The sequence below is a fragment of the Ochotona curzoniae genome, unplaced genomic scaffold, assembly GCF_017591425.1.
Source record: "Ochotona curzoniae isolate NIBS_2020 unplaced genomic scaffold, NIBS_Ocur_1.0 contig_50, whole genome shotgun sequence".
In the NCBI taxonomy this organism is placed as follows: domain Eukaryota; kingdom Metazoa; phylum Chordata; class Mammalia; order Lagomorpha; family Ochotonidae; genus Ochotona; species Ochotona curzoniae.
In genome coordinates this window covers 1,462,639-1,480,844 of record NW_024466446.1, presented here as the reverse complement: position 1 = coordinate 1,480,844, position 18,206 = coordinate 1,462,639, and the positions used below count along the sequence as shown (strand labels likewise).

At 46.7% G+C, this 18,206-nt stretch overlaps 1 protein-coding gene across 1 annotated transcript in view; it reads right to left on the bottom strand.

Moving 5' to 3' along the window:
- The window catches only part of PCSK5 (proprotein convertase subtilisin/kexin type 5), a 288,359-nt gene that overhangs the window by 1,087 nt on the left and 269,066 nt on the right, over positions 1-18,206 (bottom strand). The window contains exons 28-37 of the mRNA XM_040988775.1: positions 15,516-15,596; positions 12,825-12,908; positions 12,200-12,395; positions 10,052-10,269; positions 8,950-9,186; positions 7,379-7,609; positions 6,148-6,325; positions 3,116-3,333; positions 1,848-1,948; positions 389-575 (exon numbers count right to left, since the gene is read on the bottom strand). Coding sequence (XP_040844709.1) covers positions 389-575; positions 1,848-1,948; positions 3,116-3,333; positions 6,148-6,325; positions 7,379-7,609; positions 8,950-9,186; positions 10,052-10,269; positions 12,200-12,395; positions 12,825-12,908; positions 15,516-15,596 — 1,731 coding nt within the window. The remainder of the gene's footprint in view (positions 1-388; positions 576-1,847; positions 1,949-3,115; positions 3,334-6,147; positions 6,326-7,378; positions 7,610-8,949; positions 9,187-10,051; positions 10,270-12,199; positions 12,396-12,824; positions 12,909-15,515; positions 15,597-18,206) is intronic.

The window sequence follows — 18,206 nt, the reverse complement described above, 5'->3', positions numbered from 1 at the left end:
AAATAACTTGGCCCAAACTGTTGTCTGGCAGTTGAAGTAGAGTTTGGGAAGGGGAAGTGAATGGTTACATTGTCAAAGCTTTGACCTTGTTGGGTAAGCCAGACAGAATTTGAACCCAGAAGAACAGAAGAGAACAGAGGATTTGAGTACTGGAATCATAACTCCATGTAGGAGAGACAAGATGTGAAGATGCTCTGACAATGAATTTTGGCTTCCCAGTGACCCTGGCTGGCGGGCATGGAGGCAGTGACTTTGAATCCTGACTACTTACTCAAGTCACAGAGTAATGCATTATTGATTTTTCTGTATCTTCCATCCTCCTCTGCCTCTGCTCTTGTCAGCCCCTTGGAGACATGTCCTCTGCCATCTGCCGTTCCCCTCCCCTTACCTGTGGTGTACTGGCAGTCACAGCACTCGTGGGCATCAGTGGGGTCAGAGGCATCGCAGCACCGGAGGCAGCGGTTGTCATCCATGTTCAGAACCAGGTTGGCAGGACACGTGGTGCAGTTCATGCTGCCAGGCCCCTTGCATTCTATGCAGCTCTCATGACATTTTGCACAGGTAAAGTTCTCTCCCTGTGAAGAACAATTGGGAAGTTCCTTCTGAGCAGCAGGAATGAGTGAGGCATTAGAGATTCCAAATAGGAATCTTGTCTCCCAAAAAGGAAGGTATGTGAGGGACTGCAGGGGGATGGTGCATCCTGGGTCCACTTCAATTACTAGGCGAAATATAGAACAACTGTGTGAATGAATCCCGCCATCCCTGGGTCGTGACTTGGGTCTGTGGGTAGCAATATGAAAGGCCAGGTGTCCACATCCAGTAGCTCATGGGCTGAAGAGCCACTCAGGTTAAGAACCAGTGTTGTTTAGCCCACACTGTGTTGACTTGTACAGTTTGAAACATTTTGCTTTCAAGGGGGGCATGGTAGTGTGTATAGAGCTGTCGCCTGCAAGGGTAAGCATCCAATATGGGTTCCACGATGGAGTCCCGGCTGCTTCCTTTCTGATCCAGCTCTCAGCTAAAGTGCCTGGGAAAGCAGCTGAAGATGGCCTGAATCCTTGGGCCCAAGCACCTAAAGAGGGGGTGGTCCTGGATGAAGCTCCTGTCCTGGCTTTCGCCTGGTCCATCCCCAGTCATTGTGGCCACTTGGGGAGAGAACCAGCAGGTACAAGATCACTCGATAGTCTCCCTCTCTCTCTCTCTCTCTCGCTCTCTTAAAATATTTACCTTCATTTCCTACACTCCCAAAGTGGCATATTTCCCATATAAGTCAGTTCTTAATTTATCTTTAAAAAGAGGAAGACTTACCATTATAAAATTCATCCCTCTCACATGGCAGTGTCACAGAGTTGTGTGGCCATGATTCCTTTTGGTACCCTCCTGTTAGAAACAACCTCAACTCTTGCTGTTATGTCACCAACACAGAGGTGACCCACCCACTTGCAATTTTCATCTAGCCTGTGTTTGACTTAGTTCGATCTTTGTGTGAGTTATCTGCTTGGCTTCCGTGATTATTTGGGTCTTGCGGTCTTGCCCTGGAATGATTTAAGCTCTGACTGAGCAGATAGTGCAGATAAATGTCTTTGTAAAGAGAGGGGAAGAAAGTGGGTTTCCTTGGGCACATAGAAACATTGCGTTTGGGAGGATACCTTCCTTTTGTATGTCTGAAACGTTGGAAGTAACATATGATACGAAAAGAATAAGAAATGCAGTGTACGATATAGAAACATAAGATATAGAAATGCATATTTACATTGTGTTTCTGTATCTCACTTAAGCTATGGTAATGTAGGAATTTTAGGACGTTTTGATTGCCCAAAATGATATGTAGGAACTCAACCCAATACCTTTCCCACTCTGTATTTCCCAACAAGGCAGAGTGAAGTGCAGATTCCTTCCATGAGGCGGTAATTCCACACACAGGACAAGCAACTGGAGGCTCCTTTTCCTAAAAGAAAAAAAAAATCGAGTATAAATTGTGAGACTGACTTCCAAAAGTTCAATTTCTGTCTTGATTCCAGAACACTTAGGAGCAAGGAATATGTCAGGTGAATTGAAGCAGGAAGGGAAGTTGCAGGAGGATGTGGAAAAGAAGGACATATGGCAGGGTGCAGACCTAGAAATTATCCAACTAGTTTCATCTATGTAGATTCTTAGTTGGAAGGAAAGAAACAGGGATGACAGATACTTCAGAGCAACAAGAAGAAAAGATTTTCAGGGACTGAACAATGTTGTAGAGTTTTTGTAAAACCGTGGTTTTTCTTTCTATTTTATCACTTAACTAATGTGGAGAGTGATGTTAGGTGATGTGGAGGGTTCCTGATTTTTGTTGGTTATAAAGGTTAGGAATATGATCTCCAGCTGAGAAACAAACCCAGACTTAGAACTTCAAAATGAGAGCTAAATCACACAGCAGGACATTTACACTTGTCCTGTTAAGGATGGTTTTTAGAAGTTGAAATATGACAGTGAACTTCACAGAAGCAGGGAGTAAGATAAGGTCTTAGGCAAAGCCAAGAGGCACAGCCTGTCAGCTTTGGCTCTACTTCTATCTCCTACATTGACTTACTGTAAAACCTGCACACTTTGGGAACACACAGCCCTTTCCAAAAGGCAGTTAGCCAATTTCCAGGATGTTTTCTATTGTTCTAAAATTTAACACTCTGTGTATCATTGCTTCTAAAGATCTACAGGACTCTTGGGGCTCAAAGCCAGATATTTTGGTATCTTCTTGTAATTCAGAAGGGCTCACCATCCGCCCTCCAGCTGACACACGTGATGAATTCAAACAAGTGCAGAGCAGCGCCTCAGGCCAAGCTGCACTGTGATCTCAGAATTTCTCCAAATGCCACAAAGATCTTCAAAGGCTTGTTCGGTCCTGCTTTAATGGGCTCCTGTTAAGAGGCATTAGCTAACTTAACTATGGGTACCCGGTGGTAGGATGTTGCGGGAGCAACATCCATTAGGAGGAGGATGCAGAAACTACAAGCAAACAGCGGGCACTGATACTTGAGCACAACGTTGGGAAAGTCCCAAGGACGGGGGCTGGGGGAGGGAGAGGGAGCAAGCAAGATGGAAATGTTCTTGATTTGTCCGTTGACACAGCCGTTCTCACCTTTGCACGTGTCACACGTTGGATGGCACCTTTCACAGGTCTGCGTGATGTGCTCTCCGTAGTAATGTGCAGGGCAGGTGCGGTGACACTCTCCTTTGGAACGGAGCAGATAGAAAAACTTATCGCAAGACAGGCAGTCTGTGGGCTGCGGGCCCTGGCACGTCCTGCAGTTTTTGTTGCACCTCTCACACTGGCCTGTGGCATTGTCTCTGTAGTATCTGAAAGCAAGGAGGGGAAGATTATTTCTTGCTAGATTATTTCTTCCAGAACCTCCCAAATCCACAGATGCTGACACTCCTGATGTAAAATGACATCCAGAGATTGAAAATAGTCTCTAGATTACCTTTAGTAATTAATTCAATGTAAATGCTATGAAAATATCTTTTTGTTTTGTTTTTCTGCCTAGTGATTAATCACAAGGAAAAAGTTTGCATACTTGTGTGTTCAGCACAGACACAATTCTTTTCTTGTTGTTGTTGGTGGTGGTAGTGGTGTGGGGCTGGAGAACATTTGAAATTCTTGGTTTCATGTGAAACCAGTGAGCAAGAAGGTCAATTTAGTAAGGTTTGTCACTGACTCAGGTGCAGTAGGAAAAGCATGGTTAATAAGATAGGGTTAATTTGTTAAGTGGGTGACTTTGCCCTCAGTATTTAACTCATTAACTTCATTATTATTATACAGAAGAATCCAGGGATTCTGATTTTAGTTTTCAGTCACTGAATTAGGCATTGTATTTCCTTCCTCATCATTTGTATGGATTAATATTTACGAAAAGACTTAGCCCTTACCCTTACCTGGCACCTAAGCTCCCATTGTAACTTTGGCCTGAAAGAATCTCCTCTGAGGGTAAACACCCCAAAGTTACGTGTGTTGAAACAGGGCACAGAGAATTAAACACACAGGGAAAGAAATGGGCCATTGCAGGCTTATGCAATGCGAGTGGAACATTGATTTCACTAAACAATGATCACCCATTTTTTAAACCTCCTTAACAGCCCTCCGAACGTCCACACACCCTGGATGAATGGCGTTTTTATTTCCATGGCCTTTGTTCTATTCAGGTTGCAGCATTATTGCTGCCGCACCCCTCCCACACCCTTTTGGGCTTGAGAGCAGTTATGACTTGATCTGAATAAGAAGATTCTTTACATATTGATTATTTCCATGGGATGCAGTCACATGTTAGAGTGAAACAGCCAGGTAACCCGGCCCCCACCTCAGGCTGACAGGACCCTCTCCTCAGTGGACTGTGCGGCTGAGTGTTTAGAAAACTGCTCTGTGCTGCGTGTTGCGGTAACATATGGGAATCAGAGAGGTTCTGCAAGAACAGGACTTTTAATTCTCTGGGAAGAGACGTGAGAGTAAGTTCTTGAAAGTCAAAGACTTCGTCTTTCCCATTTTTTTTTTTAAAAAGATTCATTTGTTTGAAAAGCAAAAAAAGAGGAGAAAGAGATATGTACAAGGAAGTCTTCTCTCCACCGGAACATTCCACAAATGACCACAGAGGCCAAGTCCGGGCAAAGCTGAAGCCAAGAATCAGGAGCTCCACCCAGATGTCCCACACAGGTGCCAAGGACCCAAGTGCTTGGACCGTCATTCACAACTTCTTCCCACACACATTAGCAGGGAGCTGGCTTGGAGGTGGAGCAGCCAGGATCTAAACCAGCGCTCTGATAAAAGATGCCAGAATCGTAAACTGGGAGTCCATTGCCTGTACTATAATGCCGACCCCTTACATTTTAAATGAAATGATTTATTTATTTGAGATACAAACAGTGTGTGTGTGTGTGTGTGTGTGTGTGTGTGTGTGTGTATAAGACACACACAGAGAGAGAGACTGAGTTCTATTTGCTGTTACCTCTCAAATGCCTGCCAAGACCAGTGTCCTGGGAACTTAACCCAGGTTTCCTAAGTGGGTGGCAGGGAACTAACTGGTTGAATCATCACCCCCAATACTTCCCAGGGTCTGCATTACAAGGAAGCAGGAGGCAGAATGGAGCTGGGTGTCAAACCTAGGCACTTCAGTAGGTGATGTGGGTGCCTAACTGATGGTGTCATAGCCACTAGATCAGATGCCTGCCCCTGCTTTACCAGTCTTTTTTTACACATACTGGGTTCTCTTCACTAAATGTGTGCTGAGTCAGAGTAAATGAGTGAAGTAAATAAAAATGTAGGACTGCATTTAGTACAAAAGTGGGGAAGCAAGCAGTGCTTGCTCTAGAACTGAGGGAAGGAGATGTGCTGGTTTCGGTGAAGGCATTTGGAGAAGGCCCAATGTTACAGACATTTTGATCGGTGTCTGGAAACAGCAGCAACAACAACTAGTTTTCTGGTTACTCTTTGGGAAGGAGGAGTGAGCAGCAGGCCTGCAACTGACTCTCCTCTTTGCCGTGGATGCCCGGGGGAAACAAGGATGGCACAGCCAAATCTTCACCCTTTTCTAGATAAGTCAGATAAGTAACTAGACTTTCTGACAAACGGAGGCATAATAAGATCACCTGTGAGATGCTGTTGGAAGGCTGCACCAAGTCAGTCTAGGCTTTTTATGATAACTGAACCTGCTCTGTGGTTTTACGGTGGGGAGTATGACGAGTTGAGGATTTAGTGGTATCAATGGAGATGTTAATGGAATCATCCTTTTTTGGGAAATCAGCATCACTCTCACACTGCTTACCCTTGCGTATCACATCTGCATCAGAACAAATCCAAAAGCGGAATGAGGACCTCTGTGAGTGACCCTGGACCACCCTGAGGGATGGAGGATGGGCGCTTCACTTCTGAGTTGTGTTTGCCGAGTTCTTAGGACTCACAGTTACGGCCAGTCTGACCACTGGGCTCTGCATCATCTTAGAGGCCCCTCTACCTGTCCTCCTGCTCCTCCATCATTGCCAAATGGCTTATCATTCTCCCTTTCTGATTGTGCAGCTTCACCCTGGTGCTATGTGCTCTGAGTCTTGCTTTCCCCACCTGTGTAATAGGCTGATATTGGGACGGCTGCGCAATCCAATGGTGCAATGCACTTGGCCCCTTACCCTTCCCGGCACTCAAGCAGGCACTCCTTTCCCAGCTGCAGCCAGCCCGGTCGGCAGGAGCGGCACTGCGTGCTGTGTCTTCCTTCACATGTCCTACAAGATCTGTGGCAGGGGATGCACTGGTGGCTATCCTCGTCAGCATAGTAGCCCTCCGGACAGTCCTTCACACAAGTTGTGTCTGTGAAGGTAGGAGAAGAGTGTGTGACAATGAGCATGCTGTAGGACTCCCATATCGCTGCTACTTTCTTCCCACTGGGTACCATGTGGGAGGAGGGGGAATGTGGGGGAAGAGAGGCTAGGTCACCATGGGCCGATGATATAGCTGAGATCTAAGAAAGAGAAATGACCATAAAGCTTGGTGTGCAGAGGAAGTAGAGGTCAGAGTGGACTGGCCGTGCTGGGATGAAAATGTGCCCATCAGTAGATGCTAACTTTGGGAAATTTTGGTTAGCAGCTGAGTATATCCCCAGGTGACTTTTTTTTTAGTTATAAGGGAACCAACAGTAATCATATAGTAAAGAAATTGATCAGATGATCCACATTGATGCACCAAGCAGAGGCTAGTTGATATTACACACCAACATAAATGAGCCTCAGAGGACTTGAGCTCACCTAAGAAGTGTCCTGGTTAAAAATGAATGAATGCTTTCCACCTGCTCTTGGAAACACTTCACACCAATCTGGGAGTAAAGACTATTCTTAAAGCATAAATACACTCAGAGAGTAAGTCTGAGGCATTGCTCCAGATTAAAGAGGCAAATGTGATACCTGACTCTAGTTCAAACCTTTTTCTAAAGTGGAATAAACTTTTCATACAGCCAGTACATCACAATATGTGAAAATTTCCAGAGTTGGCATTGTCCTGTGGTTACAGAAGAGCAAACCCTTATTCTTAGGCAATATGTACTAAAATATTGGTGTGCAGGAGACCACGATGTATGTAACTTGTCTTCCAACGGTTCAGAAAAAGAAGATCGCTGCAAACAATGCACATTTTCACAGCGAGAGGAGAGGGACATATGAAACGATACAGCAATGTGTGACATGGGTAAAGGCCCTATGTATGCTATTTTTCTGTGTTGTTTTCACTCTTGCACTTTTTCTTTGGGTTTGAACATTGCCCCACTCACAAAACAAGACATTAAACAGAAAGAAGTCTGAGTGGGCCAGTCCTTGTGCAAGGCACAGAGGAAGGGAGGAGGATGCTCTCCTTGAAGCACAGGTCACTCACTGAGCAGAAGGCTTTCCCTCGGGCAGCTGTGGCACTGGTCCTCAGCGGGTCCTGTGCAGCGGTAGCACTTCGTGTGGCACATCTTGCACCCATGAGTCTCCTCGTCCCAGTACTCGTTGGCAGCGCACTCTTTGTGAACCACGCAGTTGCCGTGTCTGTTTATCTTCAGGCCTTCTGGGCAGGTTGTGCAGGTGCCAGGGGAGGAGCAGGTGAGGCAGGACTTGTGGCAGTCTGTGGGGGTGAACAGAAACTGACAGGGGGCCTGGATACCACCCCACCCTGACACCTGAAACGAGTATCCATCTTCCCTCCGCGTGTCTTCTGGGTATGTCTAGGGTCAGAGCCAAGGGAATGGGACCCTGAGTCACATACAGCATTGGGGTGGGCTACTTTTATCCAGAGCAGGGATAAAATAGCTATTTCAATTTCTCTGCTATACTCAGAGAGCTCCTTTGTGCAACAGCTGCCTCAGAAATGTTAGGACAGTTTCCTATAATTACCTGGACTGCAATAACAAGCAAATCATTGAAGGTGTGATCACCTGCTGGCATAGTTATCCCTAGATGTGAACAGGGGATAGAGCCCAGGAAGCCACCTGCCTCAGAATCCCAAACCCTATGGGGACTCCAGTCGCCTACATGAGGCATTACAGTGTCTGCACATAATCCACCCACATCCTCCATATGCCTCAAATCCTCTCTAAATTACCTAGAGTAGCTCAGACAACACAAGCGCTTTGCAATTGGTGCTCATGCTGTATTGGTTAGGAAATCACGGGGGGAAGAAGGCACAACTTGTGTTTTCTGATCTTTTTGCTCTCTGCCTGGTTGAACCTGCAGATATTCCCAGACATGAGTACTGACTAATGCTTCATGTAAAACACATGGAAAGGCAGAGTCAGGTCACGAGGCTCGAGCAGGAAGCCATCAGAGCTGTGCCTCACCCCTTTGTCCACTGCACTCTCCGCATATTTTCTAGGACCTGGGTGACCCAAGGATTCCCCTGCCTCACGGAATTACTCTCAGGACCTGATCCTTTTTAGGGTGACTGCCTCTGCATGTCTGTCTGGCGTGTGCTGGGTGCCAACGTAAGGGGCTCAACAACCACCGCCTGTTTAGTTGAGTGAATCCTGTGGCTCTGGGAAAAGTCCCTCTGCCTGGAACTCTTCTCTCAGGTGTTTGAGAATTTCTTTAGTAATGAACAACTTGTTTCACTACTATTCTATTTCCTGATAAATAATAATAAGAAAACAAAAAGCTAAAATAAAAATGCATGCCTCGCTCAGTGATAAAGAGGTGTAAATAATAGCAGATTCCTCCTTTTTTTTTTGCATTCTTTGCAAGATAGTTAAATACTACACACACACACACACACACACACACACACACACACCCTTTTATCCAGTGGTTTATTCCCCAGTGGCTGCAACAGCCAGGTGTGAGGTAAGTTATATATATTTTCAATAACTTAACAGAGCAAATTTTTCTTGAGTGGGAGAATAAAGAAGCCATGCAAAGACCAGAGTTCATCCAGCCTGGGAAATGGACTTGAGAAATGCCTGAAGGTCTTACCTTGGCAATCTTTGGTGCCTCTCTCATAGTATGTTCCTGCTGGACACTCTTCCAAACACTGGCCATCATAGAGGTACTTGAAATAACTTGCACAGCTCTCACAGTCGTCAGCGTTAGGGCCGAAGCACTCCTGGCAATCTTCATGACAGTGGACACAGTGGCGTGAGTCCTCATAGAAGCTCCGGGGACAGTTTGGATAGCACGCATCATTGTGCAGGAAGAAGCCAAACATGCATTCTGGGGAAAAGAAGAGGTGGCAAGTTATCTCCAATGGGATGGAAGAGAGGAGTGCATCCCTTGAGCAGTGGTCCAGCCCATCCCTGGCTAGTCTGGTTCATCTGCTCTGGGTGTAGAGTTGCCACATCTCCTTTATGTCAGGAACCAGCCTTAATGTCCAACAAGCCCTGCCCTGGGAGCAGCAAGCCACCCATGGCTACTCTACTGCATTGTCCTGGGTTTGCCAGATGATATACTAGACTCCTGGAGGTGTGCAAAGTTGCACATTCTAGTAGATTGTATGGCAGAGAAGTTGGTGATATTGTTTGAAAAACCAAGAAAGCATGAACAAATACTGAAAAATTGTTTTGAGTGACAGAAGGAAGGGTGACTTGTAGGGTGAATCAATAAGTAGATGGTTAATCAGAATGAAAAATGAATGCATTGTGGTTTTATCTAATTTGTGCTTATTTTCTTATTTGGGGGAGGAATCTTGGGGAACACCTCAGGTCTCCTGAAAAGAATCCTTTGGCTGGACAACATCGGCTCAACAAGTTTCTAGCCACCTGTGTGTTTTGTTGTCTCCTCTGAGACTGTGCCCGAAAGGGTTGGGAGCATTCTTGGGTCTTTTTGTCACTAGTACCTTGCATAGAGCTTGCCACACTCTGAGTGTGCGCACATGTAGGGAGGAGGGACTCTTGCTTGCTTTGGCTTGCAGAATCTGTGATGGATATACTGTGTGTCACCCTTAGCATCCTCAGTGACAGGCACCTAAACTGGTTCGTTTTAGTTAAGGTGGGGAGACAGGTTGCGCAAGATCTTGCTGCATAACCCCTCTTCCCATGAGTGGTCAGGGCCACACTTCCCTTGGCATGCCTCCAAGTACCTTTGCACGTTTCCTCATGAAGGCAGTCATAACACCCGTCCGGGCACTGCCTGCACACAGCCTCCACCGCCACGTGCCTCTCGGGGCAGGTTTCGTGGCACTCTCCTTTGTACAGGACAAAACCTGCTTTACAGGACTGGCAGTTGGTTTCATTTCCTTCACAGGTTCTGCAAGTGGAGCTGCAGAGCACACAGGTGCCATCTTTTCCATAAAAGCCCCTGTGGAAAGAAGGGGAGAGTGTAACGAAAGGAGCAGACCAGCTGGCAGCGTGGTTCACACCTGATAATAAAGGCGTTAGGACTGGGGAGTTGGAATTGGGCACTGGGAGATATCTGTTGGGATGCCCCCAGTGCTTGGGTCCATGTCTCAGCTCTCTCCAGCTCTCCAGCTTCCTGTTAATGTGCCCTCTGGGAGGCAGGTTCCTGCTATCCAAGTTGGCTTTCCTGACCCTAGCCTGGTCCAGTCCTGGATATTGTATGCGTCTGGGGTATGAACTGGCAGGTGGGAGAGCCTCATTTTGAGTATGTGATTCTCTACCTTTCAAATAAATACAGTTGAAGGCATGAAGTTGTTTTCTTTCATATTTCTTACTTTTTGTTACATCCTTAGAGTAGAAAATATATATTTTTTTGCTCTACATTTAGTAACTTTTCAACATTGAATAAACTTAAAAATTGATTTCAAAAAGCTCAGAGGGGTCAGTGCCGTATAAAATTGGAACCACTGTTGCTTTGGAATGTTCTCAGTCAGGCTTGGGATGTCTTCTTTCCAGGGCCCCTGCAGAGCCTTTGCACGCAGTATCAGATGTGTTCTGATGTGATGGAGTCGTACACCTGTGTGACTGACTTTCTTCCAGGTGGAATCTGATGTCCGCCTATTCAGCATCTCTGAAGGGCTAAACATCGCACGAAGGAGATCACTCAGCAGGGGGTGAACAAAGGAAAATGCAACCCCAATCCTCTAAAATTTGGGGGAGATGAGGAAAATGTAGATGATGCTTATTTGAAGTGAAAATTGAAGCTGAGAAGAGCAGGAAAATCATAAGTGAAGAGAAAAAGGACTTCTGGTGCCAGACATGCCTATTTCAATTCTTTTTCTTTTTTCTTTCTTTCCCTCCCTCCCTCCCTCCCTCCCTCCCTCCCTCCCTCCCTTCCTTCCTTCCTTCCTTCCTTCCTTCCTTCCTTCCTTCCTTCCTTCCTTCCTTCCTTCGCCCCCTTTCTGCTCTGGCTCTGGCTCCATGCAGAGGGAACATCTAGCGCTGAGGCAGACACCAAGGACTCAGGCTACAGGAGCCAAGCAGGGAGGCCACTCTAAGTATGCGAGCATCGTGGAACAGCCCTCTTGGCCACAGAACGAGTCAGTGTTTGTCTAATGTGACATTATGTGAGGTAATACATCCTGTCATTGTCTTTGTTATTTTTTTCTTGGCATTTCCATTGCTTGTTGTTCAACCTCTCCCGACGTTCTTTTTGATTTGCCATTCCCACTTCCCTGTTGGGGAAATCCTGGATTCAGGGTCACTGATAGGCAGAGGTAAGGAATTATAAACCAAGGGATTGAGAAAGCCATGGAAATCAATGCATAATTCATCAAGTGTCACTATGTGTTTATTATGTATAATTCATATTTCATCCAGTCCTGTTGTTTATCAGAGATTTGTACCGCAGCCTTGCTCCGTGGTATGACAGAGCTGCCCACACTGGATAACCAAGACAAGGGCGATAAAAGAACAAGGCTTCCGAAACAAAAAGCGAACATCATTATGTTCTCGGAATTGTGTCCACAAATCACACAGAATCCACTAAAAACCAATTAAAAATTAAAAATAAGAAAAACCCTAGAAGAACTGATGAGTTTATATATTCTCCCTATGGAATGTCCCCACACCTTGAGGTACGCCTCTCCTGAAGCCCCTTCTGGCCAGCAGGAATCTGTTTCTCAATCAAACTTTTGCTGTGTTCGAGAAAAAGAACTCATTTTCACAAAAAGGAAAAAATGCAGAGATGGGACAGGCAGGCAGGAGAAGCAGGCATGTGGCCAATAGCAAGGGACACGCCCAGTGGGTCCTCACGCCCAGGAGAAGAGGTGAATGACCCCAACCTGCTGCAGGAGAAGGTGCTGCGGGAGAGAGGCAGAGGGGGAACTTACTCAGGGCACTTGCTGTAGCATCGGCCTTTGTGAAGGAAGAAGGGCTGCTCGGGCGGAGCCTGGCACTCTTGGCAGGTGTTGGCTCCCGAGCAGGAGGCACAGCCCTTGGCACAGGCCTCACAGCTGCCATTCTTCCACGAGGGCCACGTGCCTCGGGGACAGGAGGAGACACAGGTCTGATTCAGCAGAAAGGTGCCTGCAAATCAAGGGGCGAGAAGAACAGGCATCATGTGCTTATCCTCGGAGTGCACACGTGGCTGCAGAGAACCGACGTCTTTACACCTTGACACCTGTTTGTCCAGGACACCTGCAGCAAGCCTACCAAAATATTCAGTAGGGCCTCCAAAATAAGTTCCCTTCTCTCTTTCCCGCTCCTGCTTTTTTTTTTTCTTTCCTTCCTGTTCAGGTCCTTTTGGAAGCTAATTTTTTTTTTTTTTTTTTTTTTTTTAGCACTGCCCAATGTTTGGGTACCTGTGCCTTCCACTGAGAAGCCAGTGTGGCCGATAACATGTAATGAGCGCAGATCAAGGTCCAAAGACCTCGTCACCCACAGATACCCACAACGCACGAGTTACAGCAAATGGGCTTGGCCGTTGCCACACTTCTCGCCGCATCGCACACCAACCTTTCCGACACGAAGTACACAGACTTGCAGATCCAGCACAGGTTTTACAAGAAGAATTGCAGGGTGGGTTGTTTTTCAAAGTATCTGTGAGGGAAAGAAACAGGTTGGAATTCTTTGAGCAAGTGCACGGTAAAAGTTATTGGAAAAGATTTCCTGGACATCTCATCTCCCCCTGTGAGATGGAATCCCTTTGATATTGCCTTGCCTAAGTGTTGGCACCGGCCCTTTGCTGTAGTCTTCATTCTTTCCCTCCCCCTCCTCACTCTTTATAAAAGATTTCCTCTGCTAATTTCATGAGGTACAGGACATGGTTTCTTATAGAATCAACCTAAACACAGTGGTGATATTTAAATGAACACATGTCACTTCCCACATGTGCTAAAAATGGGTGGGAGTGTTTGTGCCTTTAAGCATATGCAAGGCACGCACACGTATGACAGCTGACCATATCGTTCCCTTTTCTCTTTCTTTCGTTTTTGATTTTGTAAATTGGATTTCCTTCTTTGGCCAGTGTTGGAGTCACCCTGTTCTTCAGAGTAACATCCAAGCACTATGCCAGTACCTCCCCATTCCCTGCCCTAAGGGCTGCTTGGCTGGCCAGGCTTTCAGCAGGTGAACACACCATGAAACTCATAGGCCTGTGAGCCCTCTCCCATGCCCTCCAAGGGCGCTGCACAGGCAGCCTTTCCTGGAAGTCATTGCAGCAATTCCATGGGTCCAATCCATGGACACACAGAACAGCCTTCGTTACGTCCCTGCCTTGGCATGCATTGTGATTGGACTACGGCTTGGGAAGGGCTCAGAGACCAGCAAGACTCACACAGGGAATGAAGACTAGTTCTAGCTGAGAACGTGGGATTTGAGTGAGCAGGTTCCCAGTCAACTGCGGGCATCTACCTCTGCCCTCCTCATCCTTCCTTCCTCCTTTTCCCCAGAAAGCCACTCCTGCAGAGGTGGCTTCCTAGTCACACCTGCCTTCAGATCCCAGCTGTGCCTCTTGCGGCCAGTAACCATGGATACTGTAATTGAACTCTCAGAGCTCTGCTCTCCAGTCTCTAATGAGAAAATGTGTGTCTAGGGCTTAATCCAGCTGATCACTCCATGGTTCTCTCTGCTCCCCGTCATGTCTCCCAGTTTCCCCACCACACTCCACTTTTCTGAAGCTTGTCTGATTTCTCTCTCCTCTGTGGGCTAAGAGCTCCAGCAGGCACTGGGAGGCGCTGCTTGGTTTCCATGACGGCATTCATGGTTGCAGAGCTGCCAGGTTTCGATGAAAAGAAAGCAAGGATGAGAGACAGATGATGGGCAGTGGCTAGGCGAAGGGGGACAGTGGATACAGATACGTGAGGGGGATTCAAGTCAGGTGTAGATACCAGGGGAGTTTGGAAGTGTTGTGGGAAAATGGAATTGGAAGGGAAAGCACCTTTCTCACGAACTTTCAGAAAACGCCCTGTGGAAGTGCCTATGGCGCCCCACACAGTGAGCAGTCAGCCTTGTGCATGGCTGTTAGGCAGGGGACGGTCACCGCAGTGGTCCCCACACCTCCCAACACCACAATGGCTGCTCAGAAGACCTTGTTCATCAGCCAGCACAGCCCACAGCCCCGGAGGGAAGGCAGCGGGCAGACTGCTACACTGCAGTTGAGCTGCCTCATGCATGGCTGAGAGTTCTTGTCTAAAGGATGAGGACATTATAATAGTCAACAGACAGCGAGCACCCTCAAAATCTTGACTCCTCTGTTCAGGCCACAGGCTGTTTTTCTTCTTCTGTGTTATTTTAATGCTGAAATGTTGTATTTACAGAGACGTAAGTTTTCGTTAATTTTCTAATAGCTATGTAAAGTGTATACTTGTGCAGCTACACATGCACATGTGTTTATAATTACACATAGCTCCCATTCTGGCAATTTATTTTGCGACCTACACATGGCCTAACAGTTTGAAATGTCCTCATGACCACGAGAGGGCGCTCCGCACAAGCGGTTTGTAACTAGGTAAGCACGGCAGCTACAGTTTTGTATGCTGAAAGATGGGTGACTTAAGGGAACAAGTAAAATTTTAATTTTAATTATAGTTTCTCTCTGTTTTTCCCCTGCTATGTAGTTTCTAGAATTGAAGGAACTTCAAAAAGGGAAGGAAGGATAGAAAGAGGAATCAGGGAATCACTTTGTCTAGGAACCTGCGGCCATAGAAAAAAAGCCTTTAAAAAAACGTATTGATTCCTGTTGAGTGAGTGAGCCCACATGTTTCAAAGTGGAGGAAAGCCATACTCTGTGAAATGGCCCTCTAAGTCTTTGCACCCTGAATACCTTTTGCGTCCATTTAGTCACTCCCCTTGCTGTTATTTGTCAAGACTCAATATAGAACGGGACCATCTTTTATCAGTGTAGAAAGGTTCTCTGCACTGGTTCTGATGACTCTAGAATGTTCCACTGCATGCACGTGTGTTGTACTATATTTCTCAAGTCTGCTACTGCCTGCTGGGCTGGGACTTTGGATCACCTCTCTCATTTAGACTCAGCACTTGGCTCATTGGGCAGGTCCTGTCCGGCACAGGAGTCCCCCCCGCTATGGCTTTCTCCTTTTGGTGCTGCTCTCTGCCCCTGGCACCTTGCTCTCTCCCAGCTCCTCCGGCTGGTGCCCACGTGGCAGAGACTTTGTCAGGATGCTGTCCTCCCTGTGTCCCTGTTACCTCTTTTGGTCTGACCCCTCCACCTTCGTCGTTCCTGCAGCAGGTTCTTCATCAAAGATGGGCTTGTAGTGGGCACGGCTTCTTTTTTTTTTTTAATTAAAAAAGACAAAGCATTTTATTTTTTTAATGTAAAGCGGATAAAGGAGATACACGTCACCACAATCCCACCTCTTAGAAACGTGCCTACTTTGCCACACAGGCTTCCCATCTTTGTGCTGCATGTGTGAGCACGAGGAACGTGTGGGTGTCTGCTCACTCAGAGCTGCACGAGCAGAATACAGGCGCATACGGCCCTGCGCACTACGTGTCTTCGGCATTTCCTTTCAAACCCCGACTCTTCACAAACATCACTTACAGCAGCTTGTCTATTTATTTGCATGAATCCTCATTCATTTTTCCCCTTTGGTTCCCCTTTTGGATTGTTTTCATCATCTTTTATAATTACACATACAAGGGCACCCCCCCAAATTCATGGAAAATGGAACTAAAAGATAATTTCATTTTCCTAACAAACTTTAGAAAGCCTTACGTAGCTTTGTAAGGACGTAACATGAGTTTGAGGGAACGTTTGCAAAGGCTGTGGCGCACCTGTGTGTGCGTAGGTTCCTGGCTGCCTCAGGACCCAGCCAGCCTATTGGCCGTCCCAGTGGGTCATCCTTTGCTGCCTTCTCTCTGTGACTGCGTTTCCTCGGCCTTGCTACTCTCTTGGCACCTTCCACTGCATTCTTCCAAAGAGATTGTGAGTGTGGCTTTGAAGGTGAACTGGTGTCTCCGGTGCTCAAACAGGAGCAGGTGCAAGGACAGGGGATTGGGGACAGGCTAGCATACATGATGACCTGTGTGTGGTAGAAGCTTTAGCCCTATTCTCCCATTTGTTTCCTAAACGACTCTGTGAAAGGCAGTCTCATGTCTTCATTTTACAGACCAGGAAATGAAGGCTCAGAGAGGATAAGAAACCTGCACTAGGTCACGTAGTTGGTCAGCAGCAGAGCCAGGATTTGAACCCGGGCATCCCTAATGCCAAAGCTCCCTGTAGGCCAGAAAGGTTTGCTTTAGGAATTAATTTGGCTTTGGGAGTCGCTGATACAGAATTAAGCAAAGGTATATTGACTGAAATCTTTCTCTAGAAGGAGAAACCAGACACTTAATGTGTAATGTTTCCAAATTTTGTGGTTTGAATATTCCCCTTTTACCTGTTTTCCACCTATCAAAAGATGAACAATCTACTTCCAAAATCCTGGACTATTTAACAAGCCATGAGAGCTGATCCAAATGGTGTATAGCACTAGGCCAAACACTGAACGCCCTGTCCTGCGACATATGTCTTCTGAGCTCTGGATTTCAGCTGACTAGTTAACTGAAAGTGTTGCCATCCTTTCCAAGGGAAGGGCGGTGGCTGTGTACACCCACAAAGGCCTTCTAAAAACCAGGTGTCCAGAATCTTTAAAATGTTCTAAAAGCGCAGTCACCATCGGCACCCTGTTTGCTCACTGTTGAGGCTGACTACTTCCCCCTCTGCAGGCATGGTTTTCGGAGTTAGTGACTGACCCTGGAATTCCAGTCTTTCCCTGAGCATGGGTATTAAGATCAAAAGACAGGCTAGTGATAAATTGTTAGGATGTGGTCGAAGATAAAAATGTTCATTCCCCATGTCTGTGCTTTGCAGATTAGGCTCTCATCAGGATATGTAATTACAGGCTGCTGCAACCTGGTTTTAATCAATGGGGGAAATAGGTGGGCAGAGGAAATAGGCCAGAATTAGACTTTGGGCTTTCCAGGACTACCGGGGGCGAGGGAGGGAGAACCATGCAAGAAGATTCCAATGACTTCACAACACTGGAGAGAATGACTCCCATCACAATGTTTTAGGAAACCAGCAGACACAATCATCTTTAAAACCCACAGTCTGTGCATTCCCACTGGTGGCAGTTTTGTGTGACTGTTGAATTCAGCCATGACCTGTTAATCGCTGACTTCATGGTTGCCAATGAGGCAGACTGGACCCAGTGACCGCCACAGGAGGCCAGCGACTCAGACAAGGAATCCAGATGATCTCCCTTCATGTGATGATTCTCTGGAGGTTGGGGGAGCAGAGAGCTGAGTGCCATCTTGGGAGATGGCTTAGTCTTGTCTGGAGGGTATTCCTGGGTGGGTCCGTGTGTGGTGCAACCTCCATTCCGCCGTGTTGGTGGTTGGGAAAGAGGAGATGACTCTCTCACCACTGCCGCTCCCATCCTGATTAGCCACTGGGTTGAAAGAGGAATCCAAGGAACTTGGATTGGATTTGTTCTTCCCAGCACACACTGACAAGCACTCTGGGATGGGAATATGATTTCAGTCTTTTTGCTTGGAAGTCACGTGGGTGAGGGAGGACCCAAACTGAACTTTGCGCTCGATCTTCCCTTTCTTACCTGGGTCTGATTGTCTTTAGAAAAAAAAAAATCTCGCTGGTACCATCTAGGCAGCTCCATCCTCCCACAAACACTCAGTAATTTGTCTGAGATTCCGTTAAACTGACCCAGGACGACTACAATCTGCTTGGCATCATCTGTAAGGTGTGGTTAATTAGTGCCTGTTCTCTGGAACCCTCTCCTCTTCCATTAAACTCTCCACCTTGTTTCTGAAGGAAAAGAAAGTGGGGACGAGCTGTAGGCATTGGCGTCCATGCTCCCAGCGCTTCCCGTTTATGAT